Source organism: Diospyros lotus, chromosome 5, assembly GCF_014633365.1.
Source record: "Diospyros lotus cultivar Yz01 chromosome 5, ASM1463336v1, whole genome shotgun sequence".
NCBI classification, from domain to species: Eukaryota; Viridiplantae; Streptophyta; class Magnoliopsida; order Ericales; family Ebenaceae; genus Diospyros; species Diospyros lotus.
The window spans coordinates 33368025-33385483 of NC_068342.1; the positions used below are offsets into that span (position 1 = coordinate 33368025).

The 17459-nt window shown below is 38.1% G+C and overlaps 1 protein-coding gene across 2 annotated transcripts in view; it reads right to left on the reverse strand.

Moving 5' to 3' along the window:
• Positions 1-479: 479 nt before the first annotated feature.
• The window catches only part of LOC127801103 (V-type proton ATPase subunit B2), a 30077-nt gene continuing 13097 nt past the window's right edge, over positions 480-17459 (reverse strand). For both annotated transcript variants that reach the window (XM_052335959.1, XM_052335960.1), the window contains exons 3-15: positions 9569-9624; positions 9360-9458; positions 8271-8330; positions 7255-7366; positions 6940-7148; positions 6241-6369; positions 5970-6107; positions 4347-4497; positions 4172-4254; positions 3668-3715; positions 1314-1367; positions 1125-1208; positions 480-1035 (exon numbers count right to left, since the gene is read on the reverse strand). In XM_052335959.1, the coding sequence (XP_052191919.1) occupies positions 850-1035; positions 1125-1208; positions 1314-1367; positions 3668-3715; positions 4172-4254; positions 4347-4497; positions 5970-6107; positions 6241-6369; positions 6940-7148; positions 7255-7366; positions 8271-8330; positions 9360-9458; positions 9569-9624 (1409 nt within the window). In that variant the 3' untranslated portion in view covers positions 480-849. The remainder of the gene's footprint in view (positions 1036-1124; positions 1209-1313; positions 1368-3667; positions 3716-4171; positions 4255-4346; positions 4498-5969; positions 6108-6240; positions 6370-6939; positions 7149-7254; positions 7367-8270; positions 8331-9359; positions 9459-9568; positions 9625-17459) is intronic.

Genomic DNA, 17459 nt, shown 5'->3' on the forward strand with positions numbered 1-17459 from the left:
GCAATATTCAAGATTCAAGAACCAAAAGAATTTGGCTCTAATAGCGTGGGGTGGGGGCATTCTCTAATCACGCTTCAAAATTTGAGGATTATATGCCCTTCACAGCCAGTGATTGGCACATTATTTAAATTTGCATATTATAAATCCTGGTGAAGCCTAGAGAAGAGAGCTTGTCAGTCAATAAATAAATAAATAATTTAACCAATTGAACAAAAGAAAAAAGGAATAGATACTCTTAGTCGTACAATACATCCCATAGAGAAAAGTTAAAATCGTAACAGCACATCCCCTAAAAGCAGCTCTCATTTTGTGTATTCTCACAATTCGAATTAGTGACCTTTCAATCACAACATTTAATAAACTTTAAGGTGGGTCTGATACGTATAATTTCTTCTCAAGGATCATCCCAAACATGAGAAAAAACCATATTGCAAGCTAACAAGAATAAGAAGCAAACACAGCGTGAACAATGCTGGAGATGGAACAAAGCCTTAGAGCGAAGGCAAGGATTATAAAATGAAGGGCTTCTCGGTTCCTAAAGACCAAACAATCTCGCATCTGGGTAACACAACTAAATAAATAACCCGAAAGAACGAAGATATTACAGCTGAATTACAAGATCAAAGCGGTCCTCTAAAACAAATTCCGCAATTTCTTCTTTTAACTAGATCACGCGCTTCAGTTTGTGGGGGGAACTCCCCAAAGACAAAGACCACCTTTATTATTATGTAAACCTGACGGATAAAAAAAAAAAAAATTGCAAACCAAGTGGGGGTGAAAATCATTTCCTATAACTCATTTGCCAAGCAACCGAACAGGAAACTGAACCACAATCGGTTTGTTCCCTTATTAATTAGCTGCATCCCGACTGTAGTACTGATCGAGGGTCTTTGCTGGTATACGATGGAGTAGCTCTCGTGGGAAGATCCGAAGCAGTGTCCATGCCAGGTCAAGTGACTGGAAGATGTTGCGGGTGTCGTACGCCCCTTGAGCGACGAATTTCCTCTCAAATTTGTCTAGGAACTCCAGATATAGCTGTTTCATTCATTCATGAGGAATTGGGTTAGTTTTTACAAGAATCATTTATATCTTATTCATCAAAATGTTAAATTTGTTTAACAGACCAGATCCTCAGAAGAGAGCGCTTCTTCTCCAACCACAGCTTTCATCGCCTGGACGTCCTTTCCAATGGCATAATTTGCATATAACTGAAAGCAAAAAGGGTGGTTACAAGGATTATGATGAAAGAAAAAGATAAATTACACGGCTTAAGTGGATGACGTAGATTTTATATACTAATTATAGCTACATACCTGATTGGAGACATCAGCATGATCCCTCCGAGTCATCCCCTCACCAATGGCACTCTGCAATAACAACGCAAATAAATCTAAGAATAACAGAGTAAGTTATGGAAACCACCCTTTTAACAGGACTTCATTGCAAGAAAGTAATAATTCCATAGTTTCTGAAATGACAATCACATATGCCTCTTTTTGGTTTGTCCCCAACCAATGAGGTTAGTTACCATGTTCAAAATTGCTAATATCATTCATCCCAAGAGGTTGACATATTGACACTACCCCACATATAAGAGTCTTTAATTTGATTAACCTTATCTCCCTGCCTGTAGATATAAGGTCTCCCTTACTTACAGGTTGTCATCCCCTCTTTTTGTACAGCTTTTACCCCTTCCAGGCCTTGATCTCTTGATATAATTTGCTTAACCAAAAAATAAATAAATATCATCCATTGTCCTTTCTACCACTCCCATGGCCTTCTGTGTTGTGGGTACCTTCCATCTTAGTATTGGGATTATTTTCCATTTTTTTGTAGATTCATTGTTGTAAGCCGGTCCAAACTATGACAACTTTGTGGCCAGATGGGTGGCCACTGTAGTTATGGTCAAAGGTGATTTTTTTTTATAAAGTGACTTTGCATGAATGGTGGGTGATTGGTTGTCTTGGTGTTTGATTTCTTGTAAGTAAACACCGTCGTGAGCAAAGCACCACAAAAAACCAATCGCTTGCTTCTTCATTTGTTTCCCCAAATGTGTAGAAAGAGCAAAAGAAGAGAAAATATGATACATTTAACATTCATGAGTGCATGAACGAATTCTGTAGATAAGGTTTGCGGATAAATAACATTGAACAGTGTAGATAGAGTATTTACCAGAAGTATTTAGAGAGAGAAACAAGCATTTATGGAAGGGAAAGATAATAGAAATGAAATTAATCATATTTAGCAGTTATCCATAAGATGTTGCAAGGAAAGACCAATTCTCTGGCTATACGCAGTTCTGGAAAACATATTGTGTTTCCGGAAGGTACTGTTTAAGTACATTCTAAAACAATGAATTTAGGAGCACAAGTTTTTACTTTCCATGTTCTTAATATTTTCCTTGGGAGAAACAATCAAGTGTACTTAGATATAGTGAGACTAGAATTTAAAAGAACAAAACATAAAAAAAGGATCCTATCCTTGTAGAAATGTGTTCTTCACATAATTAACTTAATATACTTTATTTACAAGACTTCAAAAATGATACACTATGTATGACACAATAAATTACTATTTGTTAACAGAATACGCATCAATCATCAATCATCATCGTCATCAACTGCACCTTATCCCAACCAAGTTAGGGTCAATGGTATAACATTCATAGTGTCAATTGACTTTAAAAGTCATATTAACAATAAAAATTCATACAAAAGAACAATGTGAAATTTTTTTACGCCAAATGCCCTTCTTGAAGCAACCCTCTAGCAAAGGAATCACTCCAACATCATTTTCGTATGAAAAACTCAAAAGTTTCATGAGATAGCAATGAATGATAATAATTGATATGGTTTTGTTCCATCACAAAGTTGATTACAATGAAGTCTAAAAATTGTTTAAATGACTTAAAAGATTGCTATTAATGAGTAAAAGGTGGTTTGTAGTCACGAGGTGGGGAGGTGCTGGTGGTAAGTTGTATTGCCCAATTGATCATGATATTATAGATAGGCTTGGGGGCAGTGGTAACGTTGGCTAAGGCTAAAAGCTTTGAACATGTAGCAACATCATAATCTCTCTCCTATATGATACCTCTACTACATTTTTTTTTTTTATAGGGGTAATGTATTAAGCCAAAATACCATCTTAAGGAAGCAGAACGCCAGAACCAGTAAAAACGGAAATACAAGTTAACTGGCTATAGACATGGAGAAGTCATCCAAAAAATATCTAAAAAGGCAAAAACAGTAATCTTCTCTAAACCACAAACAGAGGGTAACATGAATGATTCCCTACAATCAATGGAACAGCCTTTCAATCTCTTCAAACATTATTTTCTCTCTTTCCATGTGCTCACATCACCAAGCCTGTCTTCACCTCCTAGGAGGACAACCCAAAAACCCCAACAACCCAACCGGCCACAAACCCAAGTTCCAAAAATAGACAAGGATAAAAGAATAGAATTATGATAGCACCATTCCCCAACAAAATCTGACTGGGTAGATCCTGTAATTTTGATAGCAATGAGAGGACTGTATGTTATTCCTGACATGCAACAACAAAGAGGGTCCACCTATTCACATTTTACTACTACTAAAAACAATCATTTTACTACTACTAGAAACAATCGCAGTTCCAAGAAAACAAAGTAAATAAAGATGCAACTTACCTTCATTAGACGGGACAAGGAGGGGAGTACATTGATTGGTGGGTATATCTGTTCAAATTTTAAGGAAAAAAACTTTTAGTTCACAAATTTATAAACTATAGTCTCAAACTATCATTGCTAAAAGGTTAATAAGGGTGATTAATAAGAATATGAGACTAGTTCCCTCAACCAATATGGAAATTTCATTTTCTTTTGGTAATGCTTTATATTTTGGAAAAAAACAATTTCAGGGTCATGCTCAATTCTTATAGATTGTCAATGGAACTGCTTTCGCAAATCCCTACCCAGTGCCACCAAGCTCACTTGAAAATCACCAAAGCTATACCAAGACATGGAACATGTACACCCTAGGCCACAAGTGAACTTTTCCAGCAGTTGCAATTCACTAATGCATGTGTGCATTTCAACAGACTCAAGGTTTACATCGATCACAGCATGCATGATATTTACACCCTAGGCAATGAAAAATTTATGACCTTTAATAACTAAATTTCAGCACATTACCTGTCGATTATGCAGCTGTCTGTCAATATATATCTGCCCCTCAGTAATATAACCCGTAAGATCAGGAGTGGGATGTGTGATATCTGATTAATAATCAAAGTAAGTTCATACTAAATGCTACAACAGAAAGAATAATATCCAAGACATCTGATGTGGTCTGCAAATGCTGCATTACCATCATTAGGCATTGTTAGAATTGGAATCTGTGTGATGGAGCCTGTTCTTCCTTCAATTCGTCCAGCTCGCTCATAGATTGTTGCCAGATCAGTATACATATACCCAGGATATCCACGCCTTCCTGGAACTTCCTCTCGGGCAGCAGATACCTGTTCAGGCAATTAATTTGTGTCATATTAATAGATTTAGAAAGTACTTCAATAGAATGACAAAGAATCCAAATAAGAAAATAGGAAAATGCAAACATTTTGTATATTTTGAAGTTAGAAACACAATTTTTTTTTAAACCCCTAATCCTTAAGTTCAAGGAATGTCAATAGGCACATAAATTTCCCACAATAAGAGATCATGTATAAGATTACTCATTGAGAAATTAAATTTCACATCTCCAGTAAGCATCAGTCTGGAGCTCTTCTGACTGAGGCCTGAGCCTGATATGGCCAACCTGTAAGATATTTTCTTCGACTAATTTGAGTCAAAATATATGTTACATACAAAAATATTATGCAAATAGATTGGTATCATGCATTTTTTATATTCAAAAGAGATCAAGGATTCAAGAGTATGTGAGACGATATATGTAAAGTATATAATATTTCTGGGACAGGTTGGGCTGTATGTGCTCATTTTTAGTCTTTCCTGCACAAATAAATTGGCCCGAAATTTTATCCCACCTAGACATGCAAAAATGACCTGGCTGTCCATAGTTAACCCCACCAGGCACTGCAGGCTGTGCTGGGCTGAGGGACCACCAGGCATGGCCCACTAGCCTGTTATATAAAATAATATTTCCTAAAATTTTGTATTTATGAAATAAATTTGTTGAGGTATAATTTAACAGATATTGTTTTAGCATGTTATTTGAAATTTTACATCGTATTTTGTAAATTATAAGTTTACATGTACTTCATAAATTGCTATTTGTCAATATTTGAGATAATAAAAATTATTTGAGCTATTATTCAATACAAAAAACAGTATTATGGAATATTATATATGATTGTCTGGTAAAATAACTAAAAAATTCAATACAACAATTTTATTGTATTATTAAACAAAAAATAATATTTTTTTAGAAATTCAACATTGTGGGCCCACAGGCAGGCTCATTTGACCAGGACAGCTTGCATGTCTAATCTCAGCCCAACCCTTCACAACTGAATACCACACATTAGCCCTTAAAAAACAGAACAGAAATTGATGGCCATATGTATACCATATATGGTCTTCAAGTGCAATGAAGTGGACCTTATCTCTTTTAATTAGTTTCAGTTGTTGCTGATCCCATATGCAAGGGATCCTAAGTAAACCAAAATGGAAATGACAACAATAAAAAACAAAGCCTTAATCTCACTAGGGGTTTGGCAACTTTCTAGCTCGACAATCATCTTTAAGTAAACCAACATGGTGTTGCTGCAGTTTTGTAACGGTTTAAGACAGATGAACTCATTTGAAACAAATTGAAAAGTTGAATGTCTAATTTGTAATAATTGAAACAAGGGCCATTTCAAACTTACGTCATCCAGGTGTAAACTATAACAATTTGCACTTATTTTATTGTATTGGCAAATGTTTTCAAGTTGAGCCATATACAGTAAAAAGTACACTAACACATCATTACCTCACGAAGGGCATCTGCATAGGAACTCATATCTGTTAATATGACGAGGACATGCTTGCCACACTCATAGGCCAAATATTCTGCAGTGGTCAAAGCAATTCGGGGAGTAATAATACGTTCAATTGTGGGATCATTTGCCTGAACAAACAGATATCATAATAAAAAATTAGAAGTACTGGCATTTTTCCCTGTCTTTACAATATATCCGGTACAATAACACAAGAAATTCACTCGAGCATACAAATGCGAGAAACATAATTTACAAAATTACCAGGTTTAGAAAAAGGGTGACCCTTTCCATCGATCCATTTTCCTCAAAATCACGTTTGAAGAACTGTGCAGTCTCCATATTGACTCCCATTGCTGCAAACACAATGGCAAAATTGTCCTCTTCCCGATCCTGTAAAATTTAATTCAGGAAGTAAGAATCGTCTGCTACAAAGTAAATCATTCAAGAAAACATGAAAAGGAAAGAAAGTACAAATAAAATCAATGACCAATCCAAGGAGTAAGATAGAGGAAATACTTGAGCAATGATAAGCAAAAATTATAAAAAGCATCTAGTTAAACCAATTGCACCTCAATTTCTCACATCTAATTTTAACCGACCATCAAATAGCTGAATAAATATGTATGGAAATTCATCCTTAATTCAAATATATAGAGTATGGTGTGGATTTGATTTAGTTAGTATACCATCATGAATCAAACTTATCTGTTATACTCCACATATGTTTATGAAATAAAGGCAAACAAGTCATCTTCACAAACTTTGCTTTCGGCTCCAACATAAAGTACATGATCCCAAATAAATTTCATAGGAAAAAGGCCAACCATGGAAAATTTTGGTTTTAATCTACAGAATAACCTTAAAACATGCAGGGAGTGCAATTTTCCAGCTATCAGATATAGAAGATTTTCATTATAGAATCATTGCCAGACAAACAATATATTGATATGCCATTTATACCTCAAGAAGGTTACTGGTTTTCTCTAATCGCTTTACTAGCCCGGCCTGACGACATATCTGAGCAGCTATTTCATTATGGGGAAGACCAGCAGCAGAAAAGAGAGGGATTTTCTGTCCTCTAGCAATTGAATTCATGACATCAATTGTCGAGATCCCTGTCTGTATCATCTCTTCAGGATATGTTCTTTCACTAGGGTTGATAGAACTCCCTATATGAGACAAGAAGCAGATGGCATGATATGTGCAAATAAATTACACAAAGACATGTAAAAACTACTTTTAATACATAAAAGACAGATTTCTTATGATAATTACCAGAAATATCCAAATAAGCCTCAGGCAAGATAGGAGGCCCATTATCAATGGGTTTACCAGAACCATTAAATATGCGTCCAAGCATATCCAATGAAACTGGAGTTTTCAAGACCTGCAAACACAAACTGAACTTTTTGAAAAGAGAGAACTCACATTACAGAGACAGTCCATATCTAGGAGAAAACAAAAACAACTGTCGTTATTCTTTAGGATATCAACCAAAAAAAACTGAATGAACTAACGCCCAAGAAATTGATCCTACATGCTGCTAAATTCCAATTCTACTATTACTAAATGGCCGCTAAACCAAAGTTTTACTTTATTTGATTTTAATGCAAGGTGAGTTGAGCCTTCAACTGAACCTGATAATTCATTCGGTACATGGCATAAGATAACATCATTGAATTTCATAGATTGTTGTACATCATCAGTTTTATCCGAAAAATAGTCCATAAGGAGAATGAATATCTAGATTTTGGAATGTCAGTGCACCATAAACTGTGGAATTGAAGAACTAAGGTCCCTGAACTCAATCAGACAAGTCATGGCAGTTCTTAGAAAAATGAAAAAGTGAAAAGAAAGAAACCAATTAGCAGAGAGTGGAGAAGTACAGAAAATTTATGCCAGGGTGAATGGAAATGCCTAAATTTTGTTATTGGTGTTTTTTTAATATCATTTAGTCTAAGATATAAAAGTTAGACCAATAGCAAAATGCAGAAGCTGCCAATGACATTTAGTTGGTTATTTTCAAACCATCATAAGTAATTTTCCCTTTGTGTATGACACAATTGCTCAAATCCAATAAGGTTTAGTTATTAACAGATGGCAATTATTTCCCCCCTCTAGGTTACTTCTTTACCAGAAAGATGACCATTTTCCATCTCTTTGTACTAACGCCCAAAGATAATCCAAGATCCAAAGGGAATTGAAATATACAATGTCCATTACAATCTAGTGGTGGCATGAAGAAGATCCAAGAAGGAAATCAGGAAGCACAATTATGAAAAACTTCATACCTCCCCTGTAAACTGCACAGTTGTGTATTTGTTATCAATTCCAGATGTTCCTTCAAAAACCTGGTCAAAAACAAAGTCAACAAACAACACAAAAACATTGCAGTCATTTTTCCAGTGCATTTACAATGATAAGACTGATGGTTTCTTGTAATGGAGAATCCAACCAAGGTTTTAAAATGTCAGCTTTTGCAGCAATCTGAAACCTAGCAGACAGGTGCAAGTACAAGGGGAACCAGATAAATGTGCTGTCATTTTTTTTATAACACTTGCATTTAAATGTCTTACTAATGCAATAATTTTCTGATACACAACCAGTTAAATCCAAATTCTTGGCCATTTTCCCAATATTTTTTTATTCTTTCTACAAACATTTTTTTACCTATTTACTCATCTGTTAATTTCCTGATATTCTTGCAGAAATTTTCTGATGTAAAAAGTCTCACCAGATACTTTGGAAATTGGTTTTGGATACTTATTTTCTTACTGATTTTCACAATCTTATGATATATACAACCAAGCATCCAACATGAAGGATGTTCTCATGAGGACTATGCAACACAGTTCCAGTTACAGACAGAAGGACTTTCACAAGTAAAAAAGTAAAGATATAAGCACAATAGTAAACCCAAATAACACCTCTTTTGAAGACAAACCACATCAAATAGGCAACTCCATCCATTAAATTAGAAAGTAGACAGCATCGTTTTCTGTTTGAATTTAGTGAGGCATCAGGCACATTTAATAAGACCTGAACCAGTTAAATTATTTATTATATCAGCAACGTCAAATAAATGGCAATCTGAGAAAAGCTTCAAACTAGATTGACATTTAACTTAAAAGCACTCCAAATGTCAAGGAAAGTCGGAATGGTAAGAAAAAAATTGGGAGGGTAATGTATAGAACATTAATGCACATAATGGCACCTGTCTTAAAATAACTTCATTTAAAGGAAATAAATTTGTGAATAAGTGGAAAACACTAAACACACTGAATCAAAATCAAACTTTAAAGTCATATAAAATTATGAACCCTCTAGATGATGTTTAATACTGGATGATGATCAAGACAAAAAAATGAAGAAGTCATCACCTGAACAACAGCCTTCTCCCCATCTACTTCTAGGACTTGGCCACGCCTCATCGTTCCATCTCCCAAGCGTATATTGACAATCTCTTGATACTTAGGTCCCTGAAATAGTCAAGCATGAAATGCTAGTAAAGTTTCATTCTAAACTAAAATTGATATGTGATTAACAGAGCAGGTGGGGGTTCCACGAGAGATGCAAAGAAAGTACCTACCTTAACTTTTTCAAGGATGACCAGTGGTCCAGCAACTCCAGAGACAGTTCTGTACTCTGCAAAACACACAAGTAGAAAAGATCCATAGATCAATGATGGAGAACTCCAATAATACAGGCATAATTTAACATCTGAACAGAAAAATAAGAGCCAATTAATGAACTCTTGTCCAATCTTTTATTTTGTCCAACCCTATCTGTATATGCAGGGGCTACTTACAACAAGAACGGACATGTAACAATCATAGACAAGATTTTTGCTTTGATTAGTACAAAATCAAGGACATGTTACAGCATTGACATCAATAATAGCCCATGAGTAAGTTATAGCAGAATGGTTGGTGGGAGAGGTGCGTTAGATGACTAAAGCAGACCTATGGGGAGTATTGTAGATATATAAGAGGATCAACTAAATGAAAAAAGATCAGCTAGCTAGGAGGGAGGAAGAGCTAGGTGGAGGAGGCAATAATAGAGGAACTAGAGCCTCAGAAGATGAGGAATGAATTTGTTTGCTTGTAGATAAAGAGGAGGTTCACTTCATGTGAAGTGATTTGGCCATAGGACCAACTCACTGGGCATCCCAATGCCATGTTTAGCGTTCAATTAATGACCTAAACTCATATAGTATGATGTTTGAGGTCATAAAGTTGGCAAAGGCAGTGGCCATGCTTCTCACATACAAGGGGGGTAAAAAACTCACTGAATGCCTTTGTCTCGATCTGCATATGTTTTTGAGTCATATAGTATGATGTTTGAGGTCATAAAGTTGGCAAAGGCAGTGGCCATGCTTCTCACATACAAGGGGGGTAAAAAACTCACTGAATGCCTTTGTCTCGATCTGCATATGTTTTTGATTAAGTTCCTTACGTGAGTGGACAAGAATATCAATAAACACCTAATTATAAATGAAACAAGCTTAAAAAACCTTGAAAGCTTGATTAATTTCTATTGAATACGTGTGGTACATATATACAAGTTACATCCTACTTTTTCTCCTATAAAGTAGGAGAAAATTTAGGTCATTTATCCAGAAACTAGGGAGAATTATCTCGTAAAAATTAGGAAACAGATCAAACTTTAAACTTTAGAATTATCTATCTAATTTAAACTTCAACGCGTGCTATTGTCACAACCCAAGGATATACTATTATTAGGAATAATCTAATACATGTATTTTCTTCTTGATGTTCATTGCTGCTTACCTGTTATATTTTTCAGCTTGCCAATTAAGTCATTCTCAGCTTGCCAATTAATGATTCAAACCCTGGTCTTGCCACAGTTTCTGTGAACACATCAGTTACTTGATCAGTGGTGGGAATATAGGACAAACTAATCCCTCCTTCCTCAATCTCCCTCTTTATGAAACTTCGATCTATTCTCACATGCTTCATCCGATCATGCTGAATTGGATTTTTCACAATGCTGATAGCTAATTTGCCATCACTGTATACCTTTGTTGGTTGAGATAAAGGTATCATCAAGTCTTCCATTAGCCTCTCTAACCAAATCAGCTCACAAATTCCTTGATCTATGGCTCGAAATTCTGCTTTAGCACTGCTATGAATAACCACTGATTGTGTCATGGTTCCGAAGTTGGGAGCATTAGGAGAAGGGTATTCTTGTAATAAAAGTAGGATGTAGTTAGAGAATGGTATTATTGTAATACGATCAAAAGGTAGTTAGGGAATAATTCAAATGGTGATTGTAATTCAAATGTGGCCCCAAGGCCGGGCATATAAACCAAACCCCGCGACCAGAGATATGAATGGAAAAGTATTAATTCTATTTTCCCTCCAAATTTCTCTCTCTCTCTCTTAATTCTCTCACTTCATTCTTCTAATTCTCTCACTTGAACCCTCAATTCCTGCGCAATTCCCAAGTGACATCCATAGTGTCCGAGATGCAGGTGCAACTTCAGCAAGTGACGTCCACGGCGTCCCAAATGAAAAATCGCATGGAGATGTTTGAGAATTCGGTAGAACAAAGGATCGACGGGGCAGTAAGTGTGTGGCACGAGAGTAGAGCACATGCCACTCTATTGGAGGATCAAATGAGAGAGCAGAGTCAAGCTTTCAGGGATCAAATGCATCAGTTCATGCTGATGCTTTTGCATCAAACTCAAGTAAGAATCTCACCTAAGTTCCCTCCTTGGGAACAATCTGAGCCAATTCTCAATGGTCAAGGAGGAAATCTTAGATTAGAGGGATCAACAAATTTGGCAACAGAGCAGCTGGTGATGGAGGAGAATGTAGGGGTAAGGAGACAAGGCATTGTAATCGAATCGAATCCGATCAGTTCGTTGATGCCTAAGATGGAGATCCCTCTATTCAAGGGCCATAATCCCAAGTGGTGGGTGCTACACTGCAAGAGGATGTTCAGCCTTTACAATGTGGTTGAACATCAGAGGGTGTCATTGGCAGTAACCTACATGAATGACATGAGCGATGCATGGTACCAAACTTGGAGGGGTGTTAGGGAGGAATTCGTGGAAGGTTTGTGTGGAAGATTCGGGGAGAAAGGGATGACAGACGTTGTGGAGGAATTGAAGGCCCTCATGCTGATCTCAAACCCCACTCTCATCGAGGGGTACTTTGTGTCAAGCTTCATCAATGGCTTAAACGAAGAGATTCGTCCCACCGTTAAGATGTTCCGACCAACGACAGTCCAACAGGCCACAGAGTGTGCCAGGTCGCAGGAAATGACGATGGAAGCATTGGCCAAGAAGCAGAAAGGGATGAACAAGGGGTGGTAGATGGTGCCCCAAAACAAAACAACCGTGGAGGGACTAAGAAGGGAGGCACATGGGGACAAAGCAGTAAGGGGTTGGCTCTTCCAGCACCTTCCCAATCATTCGCGGGAAATTTGAGAGAACATAGGAGGTTGGCCGAACTTTGCTTCCGATGCGGAGATAAGTATACACTCGGCCATCAATGTAAACGACAGTTGCTGCTATTGGATGGCACTAAAGAAGATGTCGAGGAGGAAGAGGTGGAAGGCAATCAAGGGGAAGAAGAAGGAGATGAGAAGGTGGAGATCTCCCTGCCTGCTCCAAGGGGAGTGACCACCAATAAGATCATCAAGGTGGAAGGAAAAGCAAGGGGAAATAGTCTAATGATTCTCATTAATAACGAAAGCACCCATAGCTTCCTAGATGAGGGAACGGCCAAGAAGCTGAAGTGCAGCCACACAGGGACCCATCCCTTATTGGTCACCGTGGCCAATGGGCAAAAGGTGTTGTGCAAATCAGCGTGTGTGAGCTTTTGTTGGCAGATGCAAGGGGAAGAATTTGAGATTGACTTACGCCTTCTCAAATTGGGAGATTGTGACATGGTCTTAGGCGTTGATTGGATGAGGGAGGTCAGTCCCATTTGTTTTGATTTTAATAAGATGGAAGTCACATTCGAGAAGGGGGGAAAGAAAATGATTCTTACAAGTAATATGGAGACAAGGACCTATAAGATGATTACAAGCAAGAAGCTGCATAAGCTGCTTAAGAACAAATGGACGCAAGTGGCACAACTTTTCTCCATACATGCTTGGGAATTGGAAGGAGACACTGGAAGAAGGAGTCGTTCTTGCTTAATTCCATGGATGCAACTCATACTCCTTGGGAGGTAACTAAAATAGACTCTCTTAATTTACTCTTAGATGAGTTTGGGGACTTGTTTGAGCAAACTAGGCCTCTACCACCCCCGAGACCTACAGACCACACCATCAATTTGAAACCCAATGTTGAGCCAGTCAATCTCCGATCTTATAGGTATCCCCCAAAACAAAAAGAGGAGATTGAATGAATGGTTAGAAAAATGTTACACTCCTCTACCATTCGGCTAAACACTAGCCCCTATGCCTCACCCTTGCTTCTAGTAAAAAAGAAAGATGGTAGTTGAAGGTTTAGCATTGATTATCGCTAACTCAATTCCTTTACCATCAAGAACAAATTTCCTATACCGATTATTGAAGATTTATTGAATGAATTACATGGAGCCAAGGTTTTTGTCACGAACCTAGGGTTCATGATAGGTTAAAAGAGGAATTGGGGAAGAAATCAGAATTGAAGGAAAGGGGAAATCAGTAGAAAGAGGGAGAGATATTAAGAGGAAAGGGGGGAGAAATAGTAGAGAGAAACAAGAAGAAGAATAGAGAGAGACATAGAGGGAAATCAGATTTAAGAATTCATTCAATTCAAGCATAAAAACCATCCCATCTGTTTACAACAACCTTATATAGGCATATTAGATTCCTAACAGCATCCCAACTCACCCATGTGCTCCTAACCACTTACTAAAATATCTCCTAACCATTATCAAAAGCCTATTACTATATTACCCCCTTAATGCCCTTGGGTCATGACAATTCCCCCCTCCTTGAGAGAGTTCTTGTCCCCAAGACCTTGCAGCAAGTAGCCATTGTTTCATTCAATTCCAGCATTCTCTATCTGATTTATCTTTCTTTCTTTCTTTCTCCTTCTAGGCCTCTTCTTCTTCCTCGTTCTTAAGTGTCCGAGATCAATCCCAAGTGTAATTCGGCCTAGAACTTCAATGGGAGCAACTTGATAGCGTTCAAATCCAATACACCCACCTTTTACAATAGCTGCCTAATCAAGCTTGATCTCCAATCTATGGACATGATCAGCAAATTCCGGACAGACATACTTAGTAGCTGAAACTTGGAGTCCAACGTAAAGACTATCTATGTCCATGACCTCCATTAGTAGTTATTTACCATCCAATACAAGTAAGAATGGTAGACCTTCATCCTTAGTTGCAGTTATTGTCTTCCTTTTCAACCCACAGCCACGCTTCATTGTAGAAATATCAACAACATCCTCAAAACACAGTAATGGAGGATTGTAGACTTGCCTTGAATACTCATACCAAGTCTGTTTGTGAACATTAGCATTAGGAGCTACTGCAAATTTCTCAATGATTGACACATGGCCAAGTATCTCAGCACTAGTAAGAGTGCTTGAGAGGCTGTAAATTGATTGAGTGTCATCCTCCAATTCATTTTCCTCACTCTCTTCTTCCACCACCTCTTCTTCCTCTTCCTTAAAGTTGGACTGATCTTGTTGCAGAATCCCAAAAACATCACCATCGAGAACTTCTTTTCCAAAGAAATCGGTGTGTTCCTTTAATTCTCCTTTTGCCTTTGCTGCCCTATCAATCTATTCATTATAGATTCCCTTTGGATAATGCCATTCACCTTTAATATCATTTTTGATGTTACACTTCTCCTTCTGCTGCTCCATTTTTAGGAATTCCTCTTTGTTAAAACTCCCACGATAATCTTCGAAGAATTCAGCCGGAAAGCTATAATGATATTTCTTAGTTAGTATCATTGCAAACTCTTGCAGTTGCTCATGTAATATATGGTCGAAATCCTTGCTTGTATCATGTATTACACTTCTTGTTTCCTTGTCAACTTAGCTGATCCCCTTCTCCTGTTCCCTGTTGTTTCTAGCCGAAATTGCAGCCTTCTTCTGCTGCCATTGCGGCTCCAATTGCCTCATGCGTGCACTGCTTTCCATGGCTGATTTTTCACAAACCGTATACTTCGAAGTCCAAGTAGCAAGAGTTCGGATTTGTTAAATCAATTGTTGTCTGCAATTTCCGATAAAACTGTCACGAACCTAGGGTTCGTATAGGTTAAAAGGGGAAATGGGAAAGAAAATCAGATTGAAGGAGGGGGGAAATCAATAGGAGGGAGAGATATTAAGAGAAAGAGAGGGAGAAATAGAAGAATAGAAGAAAGAGGAAGAAGAACGAGAGAGAAGGAGTGGAATATTAGAGAGAAAATAGTATTCAATTCATTAATTTCTTGGATAAGGAAACAAACCATTACAACAACCTTTTATAAGCCTATTTGCCTTCTAACAGCCTAGCACATGCTCCCATGTGCTTATAACCACTTGCTAAAATATCTAAAATATCTTCTAACAACTATTATTAACCTATTACTATATTACCCTCTATAGATTCTTGGGTCATGACAAAAACCAACAGCAACTTCTGACCCGAGAGTTGCTTCTCCCCTTTGGTTATGATTGGTCTAAATTTCAACAACCAAGACCACCTGAACTCGTTGGAATGTTGTGCTTCGGCTTGCTGATCCACACTGCCTAGCCTCGAAAAATAGCCGCAATCAACCTGCTTCACAACAGTTACCCAGACAAGCAATCACCTCACCACCGTTAGCGATCTTTAATTCTCCAGCAAACTGAACGACTAGGCAACGGATCCGATTCCGCCTTCTGGCTCGTCTGTTGCCAAAAGTCTCCTACACTCACCTCACCTTCTTGATCAACTACAACAACTCGGTATCACTGTCGACACCTCCTAGTTGGGTCGTCTTCAATTCCGCACCTCCTAGTTGTGTTGTCTTCAATTCCGCTGAGTCCTGATACCAACACTCATCACCGTCCCATGGCTGCGACCAGTAGCTTGATTTTGTAATTTATCGAAATTGCTTCACCTAATCACTAATGTAAATCACCGTTGGAGATCAATAACAGAGTCAGATTCTTTCTCGCCTCCAAAAGTCAAAACAATCTTCTCGATCAACTTCTTCAATCTGCTCTGCTCGCAATCGTTGTGGATTCAACGATCGCATTCCCCACTGACTCCTTCCAAACTCAAATTGGAAGCAACCACTTACCTGCCATTAATCACCTTCCCGCCTCGGGTTTTGCTTCTATGAGTCGCTTCTAGAATAGACTCCTAAATGTATCGACTCCAATCACACAACCGAAATGGTTCGACTCGGTCGCTTCGTCACTTCAGTGTTGTTTTCGAAATCGCCTCCTGCGACTTGTTACTTTCTGCCACCGATCGCCGGTTAGCGTCAAAACCTACCATGGATTGGTGTCCATTCTGCCACTACTATCTTCTCTAAATTCTGTCGCTTCAAAAGTCGAACACACTAACTGGATTGTCGAACTCACAGCTAAGGAATGATTGCTCTGCTCGCGATTGTTGCGGAGTCAACAATCGCCTCCTTTTTCTCACCTAATCACCGACCATGGCTAGAGGACCATCGCACTCCTTGAGTTCGCCTTTATCGACAATCGAACTCGCAGGAATATTTTCTTCGCCTTACTAACGCACCTACAACAGCCTCGAAAAAATTAGTCACAAATCAACCTACTCTTCCGCTTCTATGAATCGTCAGAGCTTCGCTTCGGAGACGTCTTATCTGCTCGTCCACAATCTCCGACCAACACTTACTGAATTTCAACCCAAGAGTCATCAACGGCACTGTCAAAACCAATTGGCCAAGTCGCCTCTAGCATAGCCTCTCGAATGGATTGACTCAATTATTCAATCCATTCTTTGTTGTGTCCAGGATCACTTCCTACGATCCTTTCCGTTCCACAACCAATTCACCTACTTCTCCTTCATATCCGAGCCAACACTCCCTTCCTCGTGTGTCAAAATCAATTGAATCGTCTCCAGCCTCCTCGATTTGGGGCCTTAACCATCGGAAGTAATTTCACTGATCTTCAACTCGAATCAAAACCACAGGACTGCTCTGATACCATTTGTCACGAACCTAGGGTTCGTGATAGGTTAAAAGAGGAATTGGGGAAGAAATCAAAATTGAAGGAAAGGGGAAATCAGTAGAAAGAGGGAGAGATATAAAGAGGAAAGGGGGGAGAAATAGTAGAGTGAAACAAGAGGGAGAATGGAGAGAGACGTAGAGGGAAATCAAATTTAAGAATTCATTCAATTCAAGCATAAAAACCATCACATTTGTTTACAGCAGCCTTATATAGGCATATCAGATTTCAAACAGCATCCCAACTCACCCATGTGCTCCTAACCACTTGCTAAAATATCTCCTAATCATTATCGAAAGCCTATTACTATATTACCCCCTTAATGCCCTTGGGT